The 16,711-nt window shown below is 37.4% G+C and overlaps 2 protein-coding genes across 9 annotated transcripts in view; one reads left to right on the top strand and one right to left on the bottom strand.

Annotated features, from left to right (window-relative positions):
- LOC117418451 (E3 ubiquitin-protein ligase MARCHF5) overlaps nt 1-11,200 on the bottom strand; it is a 46,647-nt gene extending 35,447 nt beyond the window's left edge. The window contains exon 1 of one of the 2 annotated variants that reach the window (XM_034031523.3): nt 10,834-11,200. In XM_034031523.3, coding sequence (XP_033887414.3) covers nt 10,834-10,883 — 50 coding nt within the window. In that variant the 5' untranslated portion in view covers nt 10,884-11,200. The remainder of the gene's footprint in view (nt 1-10,833) is intronic. The other variant, XM_034031525.3, reaches the window with a different exon arrangement.
- The window catches only part of LOC117418253 (cytoplasmic polyadenylation element-binding protein 3-like), a 56,630-nt gene continuing 51,076 nt past the window's right edge, over nt 11,158-16,711 (top strand). Inside the window, exons 1-2 of one of the 7 annotated variants that reach the window (XM_034031087.3) lie at nt 11,158-11,425; nt 14,704-15,566. In XM_034031087.3, the coding sequence (XP_033886978.3) occupies nt 11,182-11,425; nt 14,704-15,566 (1,107 nt within the window). In that variant the 5' untranslated portion in view covers nt 11,158-11,181. Of the gene's footprint in view, nt 11,426-12,754; nt 12,872-14,318; nt 14,494-14,703; nt 15,567-16,711 lie in introns of those variants that run through there. The other 6 variants (XM_034031090.3, XM_034925962.2, XM_034031088.3 and 3 more) reach the window with 6 other exon arrangements.

Below are 16,711 nucleotides of genomic sequence, written 5' to 3'. Positions count from 1 at the left end.
AAACATGAACTCTGTTTAGTTAGAATTCAACATTAAAAAGCTCTGTGTCATCCAACACTTGATGTCAACAAGGCAAGCAGCTAAAATCGCACCCCAGTAGAAGGATTGCCTGGCTCCTATGACAAGTATAGCTGAGTATCCTCTGCGTAACAATGGAAATTAATTCCGTGCCTGCGGATAATATCACCAAAATGGCAGCATATTTATAGTGAAAGCAACAAAAGGACCCAAGATAAAGCCTTGCGGAACACCACAGGCAACTTCTGACAAATAAGACTTAATCTCCCCGATAGAGACAAACTGGAACCTATCGGAAAGATAAGACCTAAATAACGATAGGACCTCCTGACAAATCCACTAAACTTTCAAGACAATTCAATAGAATGGAATGGTCCACAGTATCAAAAGCAGCACTGAGATCTAGGAGAATTAAAACTGAAGGAAAGCCAGAGTCATTTAACTTCATCTACATCTAATTGGATGAAATGCAGGAATCATAATGTACCATATACACTGTCTGTGGCATTATGGGCTATCCTTATTAGATTGGCTGGTATTGAAAATGTTGCCCTCGTGTTGCCTGCAATAGAACATCTTCCTAGACATGTCGCCGGGGTGGTCACATGAGGCGACAAAAGTCGCCCGTGTGACCAGGCCTTAAGACTATGCTGCTTCTCAGTAGGTTTCCCTTCCCTAAAAAAATAAAATAAACAATAATAAAAAAAACACCATGCACAATGAAAACGCAACAGTCCAAGTTTTACATCAGTAGCCCATTGGGCACATACATAATGTTATTTACATTTTAAATAGTGAGCAAATGAGTTTTGCCCTTGACAGACCTGACGGAAGACAACATGTGTGGAGGCGTCGTGGTGAGCGTTATGCTTACTGTTGTGTTCAAGTCAACCGATGGGACGGTGGATATATGATGATGTGGGGAGGAATCTCCTTTAACACAAGAACGCCTTTGGTGCAGATTGAGGGCAACCTTACTGCTCAGTGATACATTGACAAAGTCCTCGAGACAACAGTTTTTCCGTTCCTGCAAGCCAATCCGGAAGTGTCGATTTTCCAGCAGGACAATGCAAGACCACACTGTGCTTGGATTACAATTGTACGACTTCAAGAAAACAATGTCGAGGTCTTGCCTTGGTCATTTGTGGGACCAAATCGCCAGTGCCATCCACAGGAGACAACTGCGACCAGCCAACCTTCGGCAGCTGGCTGCAGCTGCACAGGAAGAGTGGCAGAACATCCCACAGCAGTATATCCAGAGACTGATCAGGTCTATGCGTCAATGCTGCCAGGATTGTGTTAATGCTCAGGGAGGTCATACCTGATACAAACTTTGTAATGTTTTCATTTTGACAGGGTGTCATGTTTCATACTGAAAACTTATGATTCTTTGATCTGTATTTTTGTTCACATTTTCTGTGATTTTTTGACATCTATGTTTCAAATATTTGATTAAATCCATTAGACCCAAATGTTGCGTTTGTTTTGTGCATCAGTATATATTTACACTGCCACACTATTGTGGGGCTGTCATAATTGTACATACAGCAATCCACCCATTAAAAAAAGGATTTCTATACCATTGCATTGAAGCAGTATAACAAGCTTCTTAGTATTTAATCACGAAGCAAAGCAGATTCATTCATTCAAAACCATTCAAAATCAAAACAAGAATTTGCTCCAGTGCAAAATTTGCACCACTTGAAATAAAACAAATTAGCAAACTAATGCAAAACTGTATAAGCAAACAAGCCATATTTCCCCGAAAGCGATAAACAGCTAATGATGCTTAACGACTGTATCTTTCGACTCCTATTCCAGCTGACAGTTGCAAAATTTGCACGTCATTACTTTGTCACCGTCAGCTCCATATATCCCCTCACGCTCAAATTCTTTGCAGCACTGTTTGTTATGCGCGGTTTAGGCATTTTTCTCTTCCATTACAATTTTAATTCCCAAATGACTCGCTTCAAATTATACTTCTGTGCAAGTGATAGTCAGAGTTTCCATTTCCCTTCAGACCGTGTCTAACGGCTGAGCCTTGCCAACTGCAGCTGCAAGTATTTGCCACACAATTAAAAAATGTTACTGTTTGTTTTATAATGCTTTTTCATGTTATTTCTTTTTATATTTGCATTTTGTTTTATATGTTACATTTGTGAAAAACATGGGGCTCTAGATATAACCCAGCACCACACTGTTTGAAATTATACATAAAAACTAGACTTCTTAAGCCTTGGACACACATGACCAGCGCGGCACCACTAGCAGGGGTGCGGCAAAATGCTGCACATATCGCTCAGCAAGCGATATTTAGGATGGCAAAAAAATCGCCCGGCAAGCGATATTTTGCTGCTCAAACATTTTCCCACAGCAGCAAATCTGGGTCTAGCCAATCAGGTCCATGGTGTGAGATACGTCATGTCTTGATAAACTCGAATATCCATCAACAGGGAGGAGCTACTGATAGCTGAAGTTTCTCAGCATCCCAAGCTATTTGATGATAAAAATAAGAATTTTAAGGACATTGGTTATGAGTCTATTAAATGATCCAAAACAAATACTAACCACTTACATGCCGCATTAATCCAGTTACTTGACATTTGTCAGACATACACGTCAAGTAATTAACCAGTTGCCAGCCGACTGATTATTGTGCATACAATTACGAAGAATGCAATCCCTTTTTTCCTTAATAATAGCAGCTCCTATACAATGTATAACTACAGATACAGTACCACAGTCCAGTCTTGTTAAGTGAAGTGCTGGACATATAATAGGCTTGCACATTGTATGCCAAATTAAATATCATATTTTACATACATATCCTTAGGTAAATAATAGGCAAATATTTCTGAGTGATGTTCTGATATGGAACCTATAACATTAGGACGTGAAACACATTTCTGGAGATGGACATGGTGGTTCACTCTGGGTTCAAGCAGTAAAAGTTCAAGAATGATATACATTTTTTGGGTTGTTGTAAAGTGCTGGGAGGTGGTGGGTGGCCTTGCTTTTCTTTATCACCGCTTTACAACGTTGATGTGTGTCCAGCAAAGTCCTGCATAAAAGATTAATTCTCAAACTGAACGCAGTAGGGATTCAAGGAAATGCATGCACATGGATTAGGGAGTGGTTAACATCTAGAAAACAGAAAGTACTGATTAGAGGAGAAACCTCAAAATGGAGCGAGGTAACCAGTGGTGTTCCACAGGGATCAGTGTTAGGTCCTCTGCTATTCCTAATCTACATTAATGATTTAGATTATGGTATTGTAAGCAAACTTGTTAAATTTGCAGACGACACAAAAATAGGAGGAGTGGCAAACACTGTTGCAGCAGCAAAGGTCATTCAAAATGATCTAGACAGCATTCAGAACAGGGCAGAAACATGGCAAATGAAATTTAATAGAGAAAAGTGTAAAGTATTGCATGCAGGCAATAAAAATTCAGGCAACCAGAATTATCCCGGGTTTAAAAGGCATGTCGTATGCAGACAGGCTAAAAGAATTGAATCTATTCAGTCTTGAACAAAGAAGACTACGCGGCGATCTGATTCAAACATTCAAAATCCTAAAAGGTATAGACAATGTCGACCCAGGGGACTTCTTTGACCTGAAAAAAGAAACAAGGACCAGGGGTCACAAATGGAGATTAGATAAAGGGGCATTCAGAACAGAAAATAGGAGGCACTTTTTTACAGAGAATTGTGAGGGTCTGGAACCAACTCCCCAGTAATGTTGTTGAAGCTGAAACCCTGGGATCCTTCAAGAAGCTGCTTGATGAGATTCTGGGATCAATAAGCTACTAACAACCAAACGAGCAAGATGGGCTGAATGGCCTCCTCTCGTTTGTAAACTTTCTTATGGTTCTTATGTTCTTTCTTATGTCCACCAAGCAAAGTGGTATGGCCGCACACCGCCCTGCTTCGCTCCCGGCGCCACTCGTGTGTCCTAGGCTTTATGCAGACCCAATGGAAACAACTTTACAAGCTTGGGGGCGGAGACCGCAGGCCAATTCAATCTCGTACGAGAATGGATCCTGCAGGCTGCAAACCAATTATGGCCAGCAATCTATTTTCAGTTCAAGATAGGCATTGATACATAATTATCTTGCTGCTGGAACAAATGCAATTGAACAATGTTATTTCTATTGAATTAACACATTCTGTGCTTACACTGGATCTTACATTGTAGCAACTTTGTTTTCTACAGCATTATGCAATTGTAGTGAGGATGTGCTGCTGACAACCCCCCCGTAATTCATTAAAACATGCATGCTGCACTACTGTACTGCCTGAACCACCCCAAGTGATACAATTAATGATACCCATTATTAAATAAAAACAACAGCACTGTGGATTTACAGGTATGATAATTTGACACAGTATTTCTTATGAACTGGGTAAGCAAACAATTTGTTCTGTTAATGTACAAATATACAGTTGAATTGTCCTAATTTTCTCATCCCATTACAAGCCATACTCTAAGATTTAATAATTTATTTAGCTGGTTCTCAAAGATCCCTTTCATAAAGCATCTCATGTGAATGTGAGAAAATACTTCATCTTTTCAGCAGAGAGGCATTTTATCTGCTACTGACAGGTTATTAAGATTCAGTTCTGTTTTAACCCTGGTGTCTGCCTGTACTTCTATTTCAGTTCACTAAAACGCTATTTCCAGCTCAGCTACTGATGACACATTGTCATCATGTTTTTTTTTTTTTTTTTTTTTTTTTTAAGAAAGCACTGTGATTTTAACATGATACAAGTCTCAGTTTTATATCTGCTTTCATCCTGAGCTGGCCACTATACCATACATCTTTTGTGTTTAAAGAAATCAGTACAGACAGTAACAATCACTATGTGACGTTACTGAAAAAAGCAAATCCTGCTCAGTACATATTTTAAACAGAATGCCCTAAAATTTCATGCAGACAATTGTGTATTCTTTTCCTAAACTTGCAAAGTTGTTAGAAAATGGTACAACGGAGTAACATACAGTAAGCCTTTCAAGTACACCTTGTGATTTGAACTTTCATCTGGGATGTATTAAATCCTGAGGCCTGACCTTTAAGAGCACACTGTACTAAATACACTCCCATCCTGCAACCACCAGTAACAGAGTGCAAAATCCTGTTACCAAGCAGACAGCGAAGGACAAGATAGTATCCTAAAAGGAAAGCTTTGTCATTTCCTCAGTAAAAGCAGCTGGGTTAAGTTACCAATCACTTAAGTTTCCACCTGCCAAGCTAATTAACTGGCAACCAGCGCTCAAGATAAGGTTTTGGTTCTGGGAGTAACTTATTCTCTAATTTTAACACTGAGAGACTAAAATGTATTTTCAGGGGGTAAAATGCAACATTACCTTGAAGTCATGATTAATCTCGTACAATCTTTAATGGTAATGGAGTAGGCATTAAAAAGGAGCCTTCCATTTTAACTGCAATGATACTTTGAACTACTGTACAACCACGCGTGTGTTCTACAAGGTTCTTTATTGGCTCAGCGCAGTTTTGTCGAGGTATCACACTGACTCTGCAAATTAATTATGTTACTTATATTTTAACATTAAATTCTTAAACTGATTGAACATGTTAAAACTTCAATATAAAGTCATACAGATAAATAAGGAAATGCATTAGTAAGTTATAAAACAGTTTGTTTAATATTATAGGCAACCGACAATGGTTCCAGTTGGATTTGTAGCTGGACTTGGGTGTTTACACTTCCACCTGTGTAGCTTCGAAATGTTCTTATTCTTACTGTGATTGGTTGCAAAGACAGTGCGAGCCAGAGATTGAATAATGTTTGTTGGGTTGGTTTTCCTTGTGTATGGTTTCCTAGTAACTGAAGACATTGTATTCTGGGAAATGTAGTTGTTAGTGGAAGTGTTAGAGGATTTGGTGCGTATTTCGGATTTTTTAATGTGTAAAAACGGCAGGTATGCAGCTTATCTGGACCGCTGCTGGCAACTGCTATTTTTGGAAGCAAGTCTACCTTCAGATGCTCAGTTAAAGTCGACACAAACCACACTTTACATTAGCCATCTGATATCGCTTAGACATCGCATTCCAACACTGATGTCTTTGCATCATTTATTTTATTCACTGATCAAAGGTTCTTACCAGTTTGTAATGGAAGATAGATACACGACAGAGCCCCAATTAGAAGCCAAGAAGAATGGACTGTCAATATTAATTGGCTGGTAAAGAATTCAAGATACCCATAATTTGTACTGCATACAAAACAGTAACTTAATATACTGTACCAGATGCATGCTTTCGTAATGAGGCTGTTCCATGATTTCTAGCCCCATATGTAAAAAGGTATAACAGTAAATACTCCCATCTCCTGTTAGATTAGATTGTTTATTGGAAATGAGGAGTAAATGCAACATTGCCTGGCTTAATAATTAAATAATGGTAGGCCTATATATTTGGTTATATATGATATCAAAGCACATATTTTCAAGGTACTGATACAGATCTGTAAATTAAGCATAGTCTAACACCTACACTTGTTTTTATGTCTTCAAGATACTATCTAAAAAAATCAATACTCTACCAGAAATCTAACCTCTGAAACTCAAGACTGGTACAGCACTTATACAGTCACCCGTTTCCAGGGTACTGTGCAGAAAGTCTAATCCCTGTCCATGTAACTGTGACAGAAGTTAACTACTTGTCAACACTGAAGTCCCATACTTTTAGAATGTTTGTGTTTCGTAATGTGAAAGTTGAAGCCAGTAGACACCTGGCTATTCTTCTCATGGTCTGGAGAACAAGATTTTAAACCTTAAATAAGAATACAACTAGAAATGGGGGCATCTCAAATGGAGAATGCAGTGACTTCCACAGAATGATTAAACTAAAAAGTCCAGAAATGAAAATCACCACAATATGGCCGCCATATTAGTTGGAGTGGTGTTGGATGTTGCTTTAGGAGTTTAACAGTTTTTCATTCCTAAACAAACTGGAGAGAGACAGAACGTCACTGCAAACAACATGTTTATTTTTTTTGCCTAGCAAGGAACTTGGATGCCAAATTTCAGGTCCATATTTAATAATACAGGTAGGATGAAATCCCCCCAAAACTGTGGGTGACATTTACCCTAAAGAGCTGGAATACATTTCTGTACAGTGATATCAGGGCTAATCCCCCAAACTTTTGGAGGCATTTATAAAACTGCTGTGCAGAGAGAATTAATGTTGGATGTCTAATTAAGCACATACTGTACTGAATGTGACTAATTTGCATGCTTAAAAATACAGTGAAACAAGAATGACTAAGAGCCTTTCCATTTACTGCAAGGGCCCATCCCTTCTTTATTAAACCTTTAAGACACCATCAACACATGCTCATGCATTGCCACCTAACAAAGTTGACAAGTTCATAAAGTTAAACAAGTATGTCAGTAACTTACATCCCCGCCACAGCTAGAATTTCAGAATTGGAGCCATCAGCATGATGAAAACGTTGATGACCATGACATATCGCAATATGTACAGAATACTATAGAATAAGAATGAGTATTGAAATGTTTAATCACAATTTGATGCGATTCACCTGAAATATTAAAAAATGTTGGGGTGACATACAGATGGACGGCTGTACGGACAGGAAGACACCTCTATATCCCCATAATCATATTCTAATCTCATAATAAATTATGCTTACGTTAATATCAAGTTTCATTTAAATCAGGCAAGAGGTTCTGCAGATACATGTACAAAAGTGAAGTATGACATATGTACATACGACTGCCTCCACTACAGTGTATCCCCTTTGCAGGGTGTTTCATCCCCCGTGGGAGATTAACAAATGGATCAATGATACAAGGTGTGGAAGGTGTTTTTTTTTCTGCCTATGTTTTTTGGCAACCAGGAATATGACACTCTGTTTTATATTTGACATTGATGACATATTAGATGACCTTTTCCCCAATTGAGATCTGCAAGTCACAGGACACATTGGAGGTCAAATTAAGTAAAACTGCAACTGTGATAGTCCTTCCAACAACAGCGCACAATATACACACCACACACATTCTATTCAGCCTGCCCTGCTGTACCTTGTAAACCTAGTAGTTAAGGAAGTTAACGCCCATTACATCCCAAGGACAAGGAGACAAATTAAAGGCAATGCTACTGTGCAACAAAATCATTAATGCAGAGCCCAGTAGGGCAATCTGATCTAATGTCATATTTCATAATGTATGCTATATATTATCCAAACAACCAAATTAAATAGATTTCACTAAAATCGTATTTCTTCTTCCCCTTTAGTTGCATTACAGTGCACTGCTAAGCACTTGATCTCTGGAAAAAAGAAATACATTATGGGTGTTTCACATGATCTGAAACCAACATGTTGCAAGTATAAAGTTACAGACAGAATTTCCATACTGATGGCTTCACATTTTTCTTTAAATGCTATATCTATTTGGTGTATTTTTAGTACAGACATGGTGTCCCAATGCAATGGAAATGAAATAGTTTAAAATAGCCCGTTCCTTTCATCTTTCTGTATATGTATTTGTTGTATGGCTCTCACATGATTTGTAACCTAAAATGTACAAAGTCTATAAAAAAAAAAAAGAATACTTGTATTCAATCCAGTTGACAAACTTAAAGGAGCGAGACTCACAGGGTCACAGCAGGATATAAAATAGATAAAGGGATATTAGTATCCCATTACATTTTGAAAGGTCACTATGGATTAAAGCTCTGTGTTCACTGCATTCCGTTAATGAAAAAGCTGCATTGCAGTGGAAAGGCAGATGCATGTGCTAAGATAAAGGTACCCCATGAGGTATTCTGTGTGTCACTGATACAGTTCAGTACAAAACTATGGGGGGGGGGGGGGGGGGACAAAAAAAAACAACACACACACACCTAAAACATTATATTGTAGAGCACGCAGTTTTCTGTGTATACAGTATATGGTCTCTGGTTCACCAGCTTCATAATTTGCATGCCCAGTTTGCTCTATGTCAGCACAATCCAACTACACTCAACTGTAATTCCCATAATTTTCTAACAGCCCAAAAATACAAAAATGCACATTATTGCATATATATATATATATATATATATATATATATATATATATATATATATATATATATATATGTTTTTTTTTTATTATTATTGTAGGCTGTTTGGAGCCTATTCATCAGCTTTTTATCATTTAAAAAATCTGATATAACATGGATAATCTGACCAATTTTTTTTTTTTAAGTGAACAAACTCACTGTGCATTTAACTTTAAACTTTATAAATCTAAGACTACATGTGTGGAAAACTATCATGACTATGGAATATACTATGAATATAAAATAAATAACTTTATTCTGTATAGTTACTACAGTACAAACACTAAAGGCCTATTCACACCAGATGCGACAAGCGAACGTGTAGTACGACACACCGTGCCAGAACAAAAATTATATAGTTTTGATAAGAACCATTCACACTGCCACTGAACCGATGACAACAAAATAGGATTGGTGTCTATTTTTGTGATTTCGTCACGCGGCAGCTGGGGAACTAACCAATGACCAATCAGAGGAGAGTCGCCTATCACATCACATCACATGCATTGAGTCCGGTGTGAACAAGCCTAACGGCAGACATCTAAATTTGACCTGCATATTTATGACAAAATTCGAAACGTTTGAACAGTTAACCATTTAAACTCTAAACTGTAAAACAGAGGTCAAATCAAAATGAATGGTTCTGTTAGTTTGCCAGAGGAGTTTCTATAAAAGAAATAAATAAATAAATAATGTAATGCAGTCAGCACCTCAAAAGGTTTACAAAATATTAGCAGTTGCATATTGGCGGCAGCAGACTGACATGACACACAGTACAAGCGCCTCTCAGGCAGAGCAGAGCCCTGTCAGGGTAAAGGGATTACAGGAATTATACAAAAATAGGATACTGTGCAGATGGAACTGGCTGCAGTTCCTGTTTTATATTATTATAATCAGATACGATAAAATCAAGAGCCACACTGTTACCAGGCATCTGGGACTGGAAAGTTGAAGGATTTACATGGTAGATTTACATCTTTCAGGTACCTAGTGTACACATTACAAATACACATCATCATTCCTTTATAAAGCATTTACTACCCCAAAACTCCCTGGGAAAATCTTGAGTTTTGAAGCTCACAATCCACCGAGCATGCAAAAATTAGTACACCCTTAAAAATGCTGTATGATTTACCATACTTGTCACCCCATAGTAAAAAGTCAGTGCAATTATTTTATAACTATTGTAAATGCTAGGAATAAAGTGTAGTAACATGTGCTCGCATCTAAAAATACCAAAACTGCCAATTATGAAAAAAAAAAAATAATTCCCTAAGTCACACCAGGTTAAATCACAACTTTAAAGCCTGCAAATGCAAGCTTGTACTGTAAATGTATACGGTAGCATTTCAAATTCCAGCTCTGGTCCACTGGTTTTCAACTGAACTGGTCATGCTAGTTTATGAAACATATTGTTGGAGATCACTGAAAAGACACTAACCCTTCACTGTAAAATGGTCAATGCTAAACTAATCTAATTGTTCTTAACCAATAAGTAAATAAATATCTGTTTAAAATCCCACATCTTCCCAGCAGGGATGTCTAGTACTGTATTAACACAAGGCTAGGAAAAGCAAGCACGGTGTGGGTGACCTACAGCCGGCAGAAATCTCCCGCTGCCACTTCAACCTGTCACGTACACTCCCCTTTTCGTCCTGCTCATTTTCAAAGCATATCACCTCCAATTTTTTAAACAATAAACACATTACATGAGCACTTACCTATCCAAAAACGGTTGCATTAACAGAGCATTCTGATCCGCCATTTGCATATAAATTTGCAATGCACAAGCAACCTGTAATAACAATATATTATTACACAAACACACAAGGCCTTGTGTATCCGAGTGGGGCCTATGCCACCGCAAGGATTAATATAAATGAAAATAGACACTATCAGAATGTGGTACGAAAAACAAAAGCAACGTTAAATCTGTTGTGGATGTTTCCACATTTAAGTCTGGTCCAAGACGAGCTCTACTTTGTTTTTTTATGAATATAAGCACGTCTCAGTGACCGCTTCCCTCCATTGACTGCCTGTCTGTATGAGGTAACAAGAGGACGACGGCAATGCGCACTGCGTCATCAATAACAAACCGGAGACACAGCTGGAAAAACGACAAACGAGCAAGGCGCTTGGGACATGTAGTTCATTTTTGCAAACAGCAGCTTGACGTTCCCAAAAAAAAAAGAACAAAAAAAAAAAAATCACAGTTTAATATTCTAAATCGTGAACACTGTGAGGCAGGAAGGCTGTTTAAGAAGGCAAGCAACATGAAGATTCACATATGGCTCCAGAATACATCTTATTTTGGTAGGCTTATCCTTATTTATTTCATTTCTTTTAAAAAACATTTTTCACAAACGCTGTATAGTAGCAAGTTTGCTTAATTTCTCCCACGGTTTTTAAAAATTCTGCTTTATTTAAACTTGTCGAGGTTGTCTTTTAAATAGTAATCTATGTACTTTAATTAACTCGCTCAGTTGTTTAAACAAAACAAAACTAAAACGCTTTTTTAAATTCTAAATTCCAGTTAGACACTTATTTTGGATAACTGATTATGATGGTAAGCTTTAAATCATGTTTTTCCATTGAAAACAAACTCTTCCATATTTTATTTTGTTCTTTTAGAAGTATGTTTCATATTTTAAAAAAAATGGAACACGAAGCATGCTTGAACTTTAACCTGACGACTTCAAACAAACAAACAAACAAACAAATAATTAAATAAATAAATAAACACTCCCTAGTTTTGCATTATGATTAAAATGTGTCATGGCACTACATCAGGCTGGCCTTAATCGTGACACCTCAGATTGTATAGTAATACATTTGCACGAAATTCATGCATATTATACTATACAATGCTAATGTTTATTTGTATTATGCTTACTATGATCGTGTTGGTTTATTATAATATGTTCCTCCTTTATAATTCGAGGCAAAACAATGAATGGTTATAAAGTGACGTTTAGAAGTCAATCATTTACTTCCAGGCACATTTAGCTATGGTACTGTAGGCTGCCATGGTCCTTCGGTACTGGTTTGATTCACACTATTACCACCAAATCCTATATGATTCAATTCAGCTCTCTTCTTAGCACAATAAACAATAATAAAAACACTTTAATCCTAATGGAGTCATTTATGATAAAATGGCAAAGTGAAAACGACCCATTTCTGACAATAAATACACACATATATAGTCTAGAGTAAGCTTATAAGGACAACAGTGTGTGTTAAAAGAAACAACACAATTTGTGTTCGGTGTCATATGGGAAGCATGCAAAAACTAAACTATGTATGCATTTGCATGGGAAAAGCATGGGGGAAATGACTGAGCAAATTCATGGAAAAGGAAATATCTGATTATGAACAACACCGTTTGCTTACAAGCTGTGTTATTCGTAATTTCCCCATGCTTTTACTGTACACATGTTTTCAATTTTTGCTATGCTTTACTGGCTTACCATCCTTTTATTACCCTTTGCTTATGGAGAGGCTTGACCCTGTCTGTTTACACTGTTTTTTAGAGCACACGGGTCAATAGACTGTATATGAACTGACTGCAGTGGTCGGCTGAACTACAGTTCCCTGCATTCTTTTTACTGCAATGCCCATGCGCCACAGTCAGCTGTTAAGCTCGTTCTGACTCTAGTATATCGGCAGAGGGGTAGTCCATTTGTCATATCCAAACCCAGCAGAGGCTATCAGAAATAGTCATATTTACAGAATCCCAAAAGGTGAACGTTCAATAAGGTAATACATATTTATTTGTAACTGTACGGCAACATACAGCATATGTGGCATATCAATACGCATTGTTGGCAATGTCGACTCAGTGCAAAATACAAAATAAGCGTTGTTAATGATGTATTATATATATTTACTGTATATACGTGTACAGTAACTCGATTAAGAATACTTTTATCAGCTATTTTTATATATAGAATGAATGTATTATATATTGTACAGATATTCGACCCCTTTATTACTTTCAAAGTAATTCGTGACCTTGCTTGATCAGGGACCAGTAATATGAATAAACTGTCTGTATCAAAATCGTATTTACTGTGCATGTGTGTTGACCTTAACAATATACTTGAAGAACTGCATAATGATTGTTTCCGGTTATTATGAAACTAGTGTTACACCTAATACGTATGCATGTTTATTTATTTTTATTTTATTTTATTTCAATGTATTTAATGTTGTTAATACATATTACTGAAAACATGGTCATTGTTTATGTTTAGCAAACAAATGTGAACATGTAGATGTTCATTCTTGAATCGCATTAAACAGCCACTATATTTAGAGAAGCCAATTTTAGTCGTAGCATATTGTAGCATGTGGTGCTGTCTTAGTTTAATTTTTAAAAGCTATCGGTGCTATTAAAAAAGAATAGAATTAATCACTTGCATACGTGTTTATTTATTGATTATTTTCCTTTATACATTAAATGCTACCTTACTTGTAAATGTACTCATTGTATTTCCACGTTTTGAAAGGAAAACGTGTATATTTTCTTTTTTTTTTAACACTGTATGGGTGCAAGAGTTAAACACAGTAAATCAATAATACAAATGTACAAATAGTATAGACTACCATTATTATTTTTGTTATCATTTATCAAAAAAGGTCTATTATGCATGTAGATAAAATCTTGACTGGTTATGCAAGCATGTCCAAGCATTTTCTCGTATTGTTGAAATTGAATGAAGCCCACATAGGAAACTATATTGGTGCATCCCCCTCTCTACTCTCTGCAGTCTAAACGTGTGCAGTGAATAGTTGAATGTGTCGTTTGTTGGTTTGACAAAGGATTTAATCAGTTGATTTTATTTGGCGAAAGGTAACCTCTGTATTTGCCCATTAAGGCCAATATGTGTATAATTTTAAGAGGTATTTTCTAAACCTGTAATTGACTAAACACAATTGGGAGATTTAAGATTGCTTTATCCCAGGTTAGTAATTGCTTAGTGTATTATTATTATTATTATTATTATTATTATTATTATTATTATTATTATTATTATTATTATTACTACTACTACGACTACGACTGTACTACTATTATTTAAATATATAAACCTGTCTCTTTAAATGTCCTGCTTGTGAAATGAGGGTGGCGTCTCTTTAACCTTCCTGAAGGACGCAGCTGTATTTATTGACGTATGTAAATTAATTTAGGGGTGGTCCTAGGAAAAAACAGGAACAAGAATCAGCTTCACATTACAGGGTGAGCGGCTGGAGTTCCGGTGAAAAGGGAAAAAGAGACGTGGCGAAATCGCTGAATATCTCTGTCCTTCAAGCATATCTCCCATCACAACTGAGGGGAACCGAGGCGTCTGAAAGGGTGAAACTGCTAAATCTTACCGGTACAGTTGGCCGTTGCTGCTAAATGGGGGATTACGGATTTGCCTTGCAATCGGCTAGTCTCCGCAGAAGTACTAGTAGTAGTTGCAATAATAATAATGATGGTATCCATCACCTCCTGCGATTCTTTCTGACCAAACATCAAAAAAGCCCGGCTAGTGTTGCTCATGATAACCTCAATAATAACTCGTCTTTGTTTTTCCCTGTTACAGCTCAGCAAACCATGCAGGATGATTTACTGATGGATAAAAACAAAGCCCAGCCCCAGTCTCAGCAGCAGCAGCAGCAGCAGCAAGAACCAACAAACGTAGAGCCAACGTCCACCCCGACCTCCTCATTGGAGCCCCCCAATTGCGAGGAGAGCCCCGCAAGTCTAATTAACCAAACAACCCCCGCACAAAACTACAAAGAGAAAGTGACGATGGAGTCGCCGCTCCTGCCCGGCTTGAGTTTTCACCAGCCCCAGGAGTCGGGTGGCACATCCTTGTCTCCTTCCATCGGCAGCACTTGGTCCACGGGGACCAACAACACCGTGGACGATAGCTTTTTCCAAGGGATCCCCCCGGTTAATGAGACTATGCTTTTCCAGAATTTCCCTCACCAAATGAATCCCGTATTTGGGGGCACATTCTCACCCCAAATTAGCATGGCACAAACACAGCAGCAGCAGCAGCAACAACAACAAGCCCAGCAGCAGCAGAGAAGGTCGCCTGTAAGCCCAAACCAAGCCCCGTTCCCCCCAAGAAATGCATATAGCCACCAAACCATCATCAATAGCAAGGTTTCCTCCTCTTCCCCTTCATCATCGTCTTGGAATAATCACCAAAACGCTGCTTGGAGCTCAGCCTCCAACCCCTGGAGCGGGCTCCAGGCTAGCAGGGACCCCCGGAGGGCAATGGGAGTCGGGGTCGGGGTGCCTTCGCCCCTCAACCCCATCTCTCCATTAAAAAAGCCGTATTCGGGCAACGTTATCGCCCCTCCGAAATTCCCTAGGGCTGCCCCATTTGCCCCCAAATCCTGGATAGAAGACAACGCCTTCAGGACAGACAACAGCAACAGCATGCTACCTTTTCAGGTAAATTACTACGTAATAATCTCTTCATTATTTAATGTAATAATCCGCTAGTTCCATTTGGCAAAATTTTAACGTTTTGCCCTGTTAAAAATTGCAATTAACGTACAATTTAAATTAGCACCTACAGCATTACTATTTGTTTGCATCTTGTTGTTTTTAAATACACATTTTAACAAACACACTATGCTAGGAAGCAATATTTAATAAACCTAGCTACAGTATTATTATATCATATATTGTATTAAATACAGAGTTGAAAAATATACAGTTCAACACGAATCACTCGATACAATATAACGAGCGTTTCTAGCAGTGAAATACGTCTATTTGCTTCATACAGCTATGGCCATAAATTTGAATGAAACCTGTTGAGAACTGTTAAGTTAGCATATTTAATTACATACCGCTTTGTAATTTTCCATATGCGTAACAAAAAACTGACAAAAATTGAAAAATGTGACATCTTTATGAAATACTGTACTATTATGGCTTCCGGTAGACTTTTGCGATATCATTTAGTAGTTTCTTTGATTACATGATGTTAAATAAAATATCTAAATTATGTTCATACATATTTTTTTTTATTTTTTATTCTGTTTTAAATCTAAAATTCTTGGTGATGCTAAACTTTTCCCCATATCTGTATATAGCGAATACCGCTGCTTGGATTACAATGCGTGCGTATTTGTTTTTATATTATCGTTTGCAAACAATTACTGTAGTTTTTAAACCATGCCATCTAGCATGCTGGTTCATATTCATTTTATTGATTAAAAGCGGCTTAAAGGGAGATAGTTGGTCTATAGGACATGACCTTCAGAGCCGTATTACAAATGGAGTCTCAAATAGAAGAATAGATTGAATCAGTCTAATGTGTAAAACTGCGGCATATTTCCACAATTTATTCCAAGATAAAACATATCTCCTATTATAAGTACTATAATCAGGGCAATGGATTGGTTAACTATCTTTACCACCGAGCTTTAGCAATTTGTCTTTTAAATATTTATTTTAGTGGGTTTTTTTTTTGGGGGGGGGGGGGGGGAGGAGTCACAATTAAAGTTATTTGATAATATGAGTTAATAATCAGTATTTATATTTTACTAAAACTGGAAATTTGAGTATAATCTAACAATTTAGCCATT

This window comes from Acipenser ruthenus, chromosome 13 (genome assembly GCF_902713425.1).
Source record: "Acipenser ruthenus chromosome 13, fAciRut3.2 maternal haplotype, whole genome shotgun sequence".
Lineage (NCBI taxonomy): Eukaryota > Metazoa > Chordata > Actinopteri > Acipenseriformes > Acipenseridae > Acipenser > Acipenser ruthenus.
The sequence above is the reverse complement of the archived record's forward strand: the minus strand, read 5'-3'. Positions and strand labels throughout refer to the sequence as shown.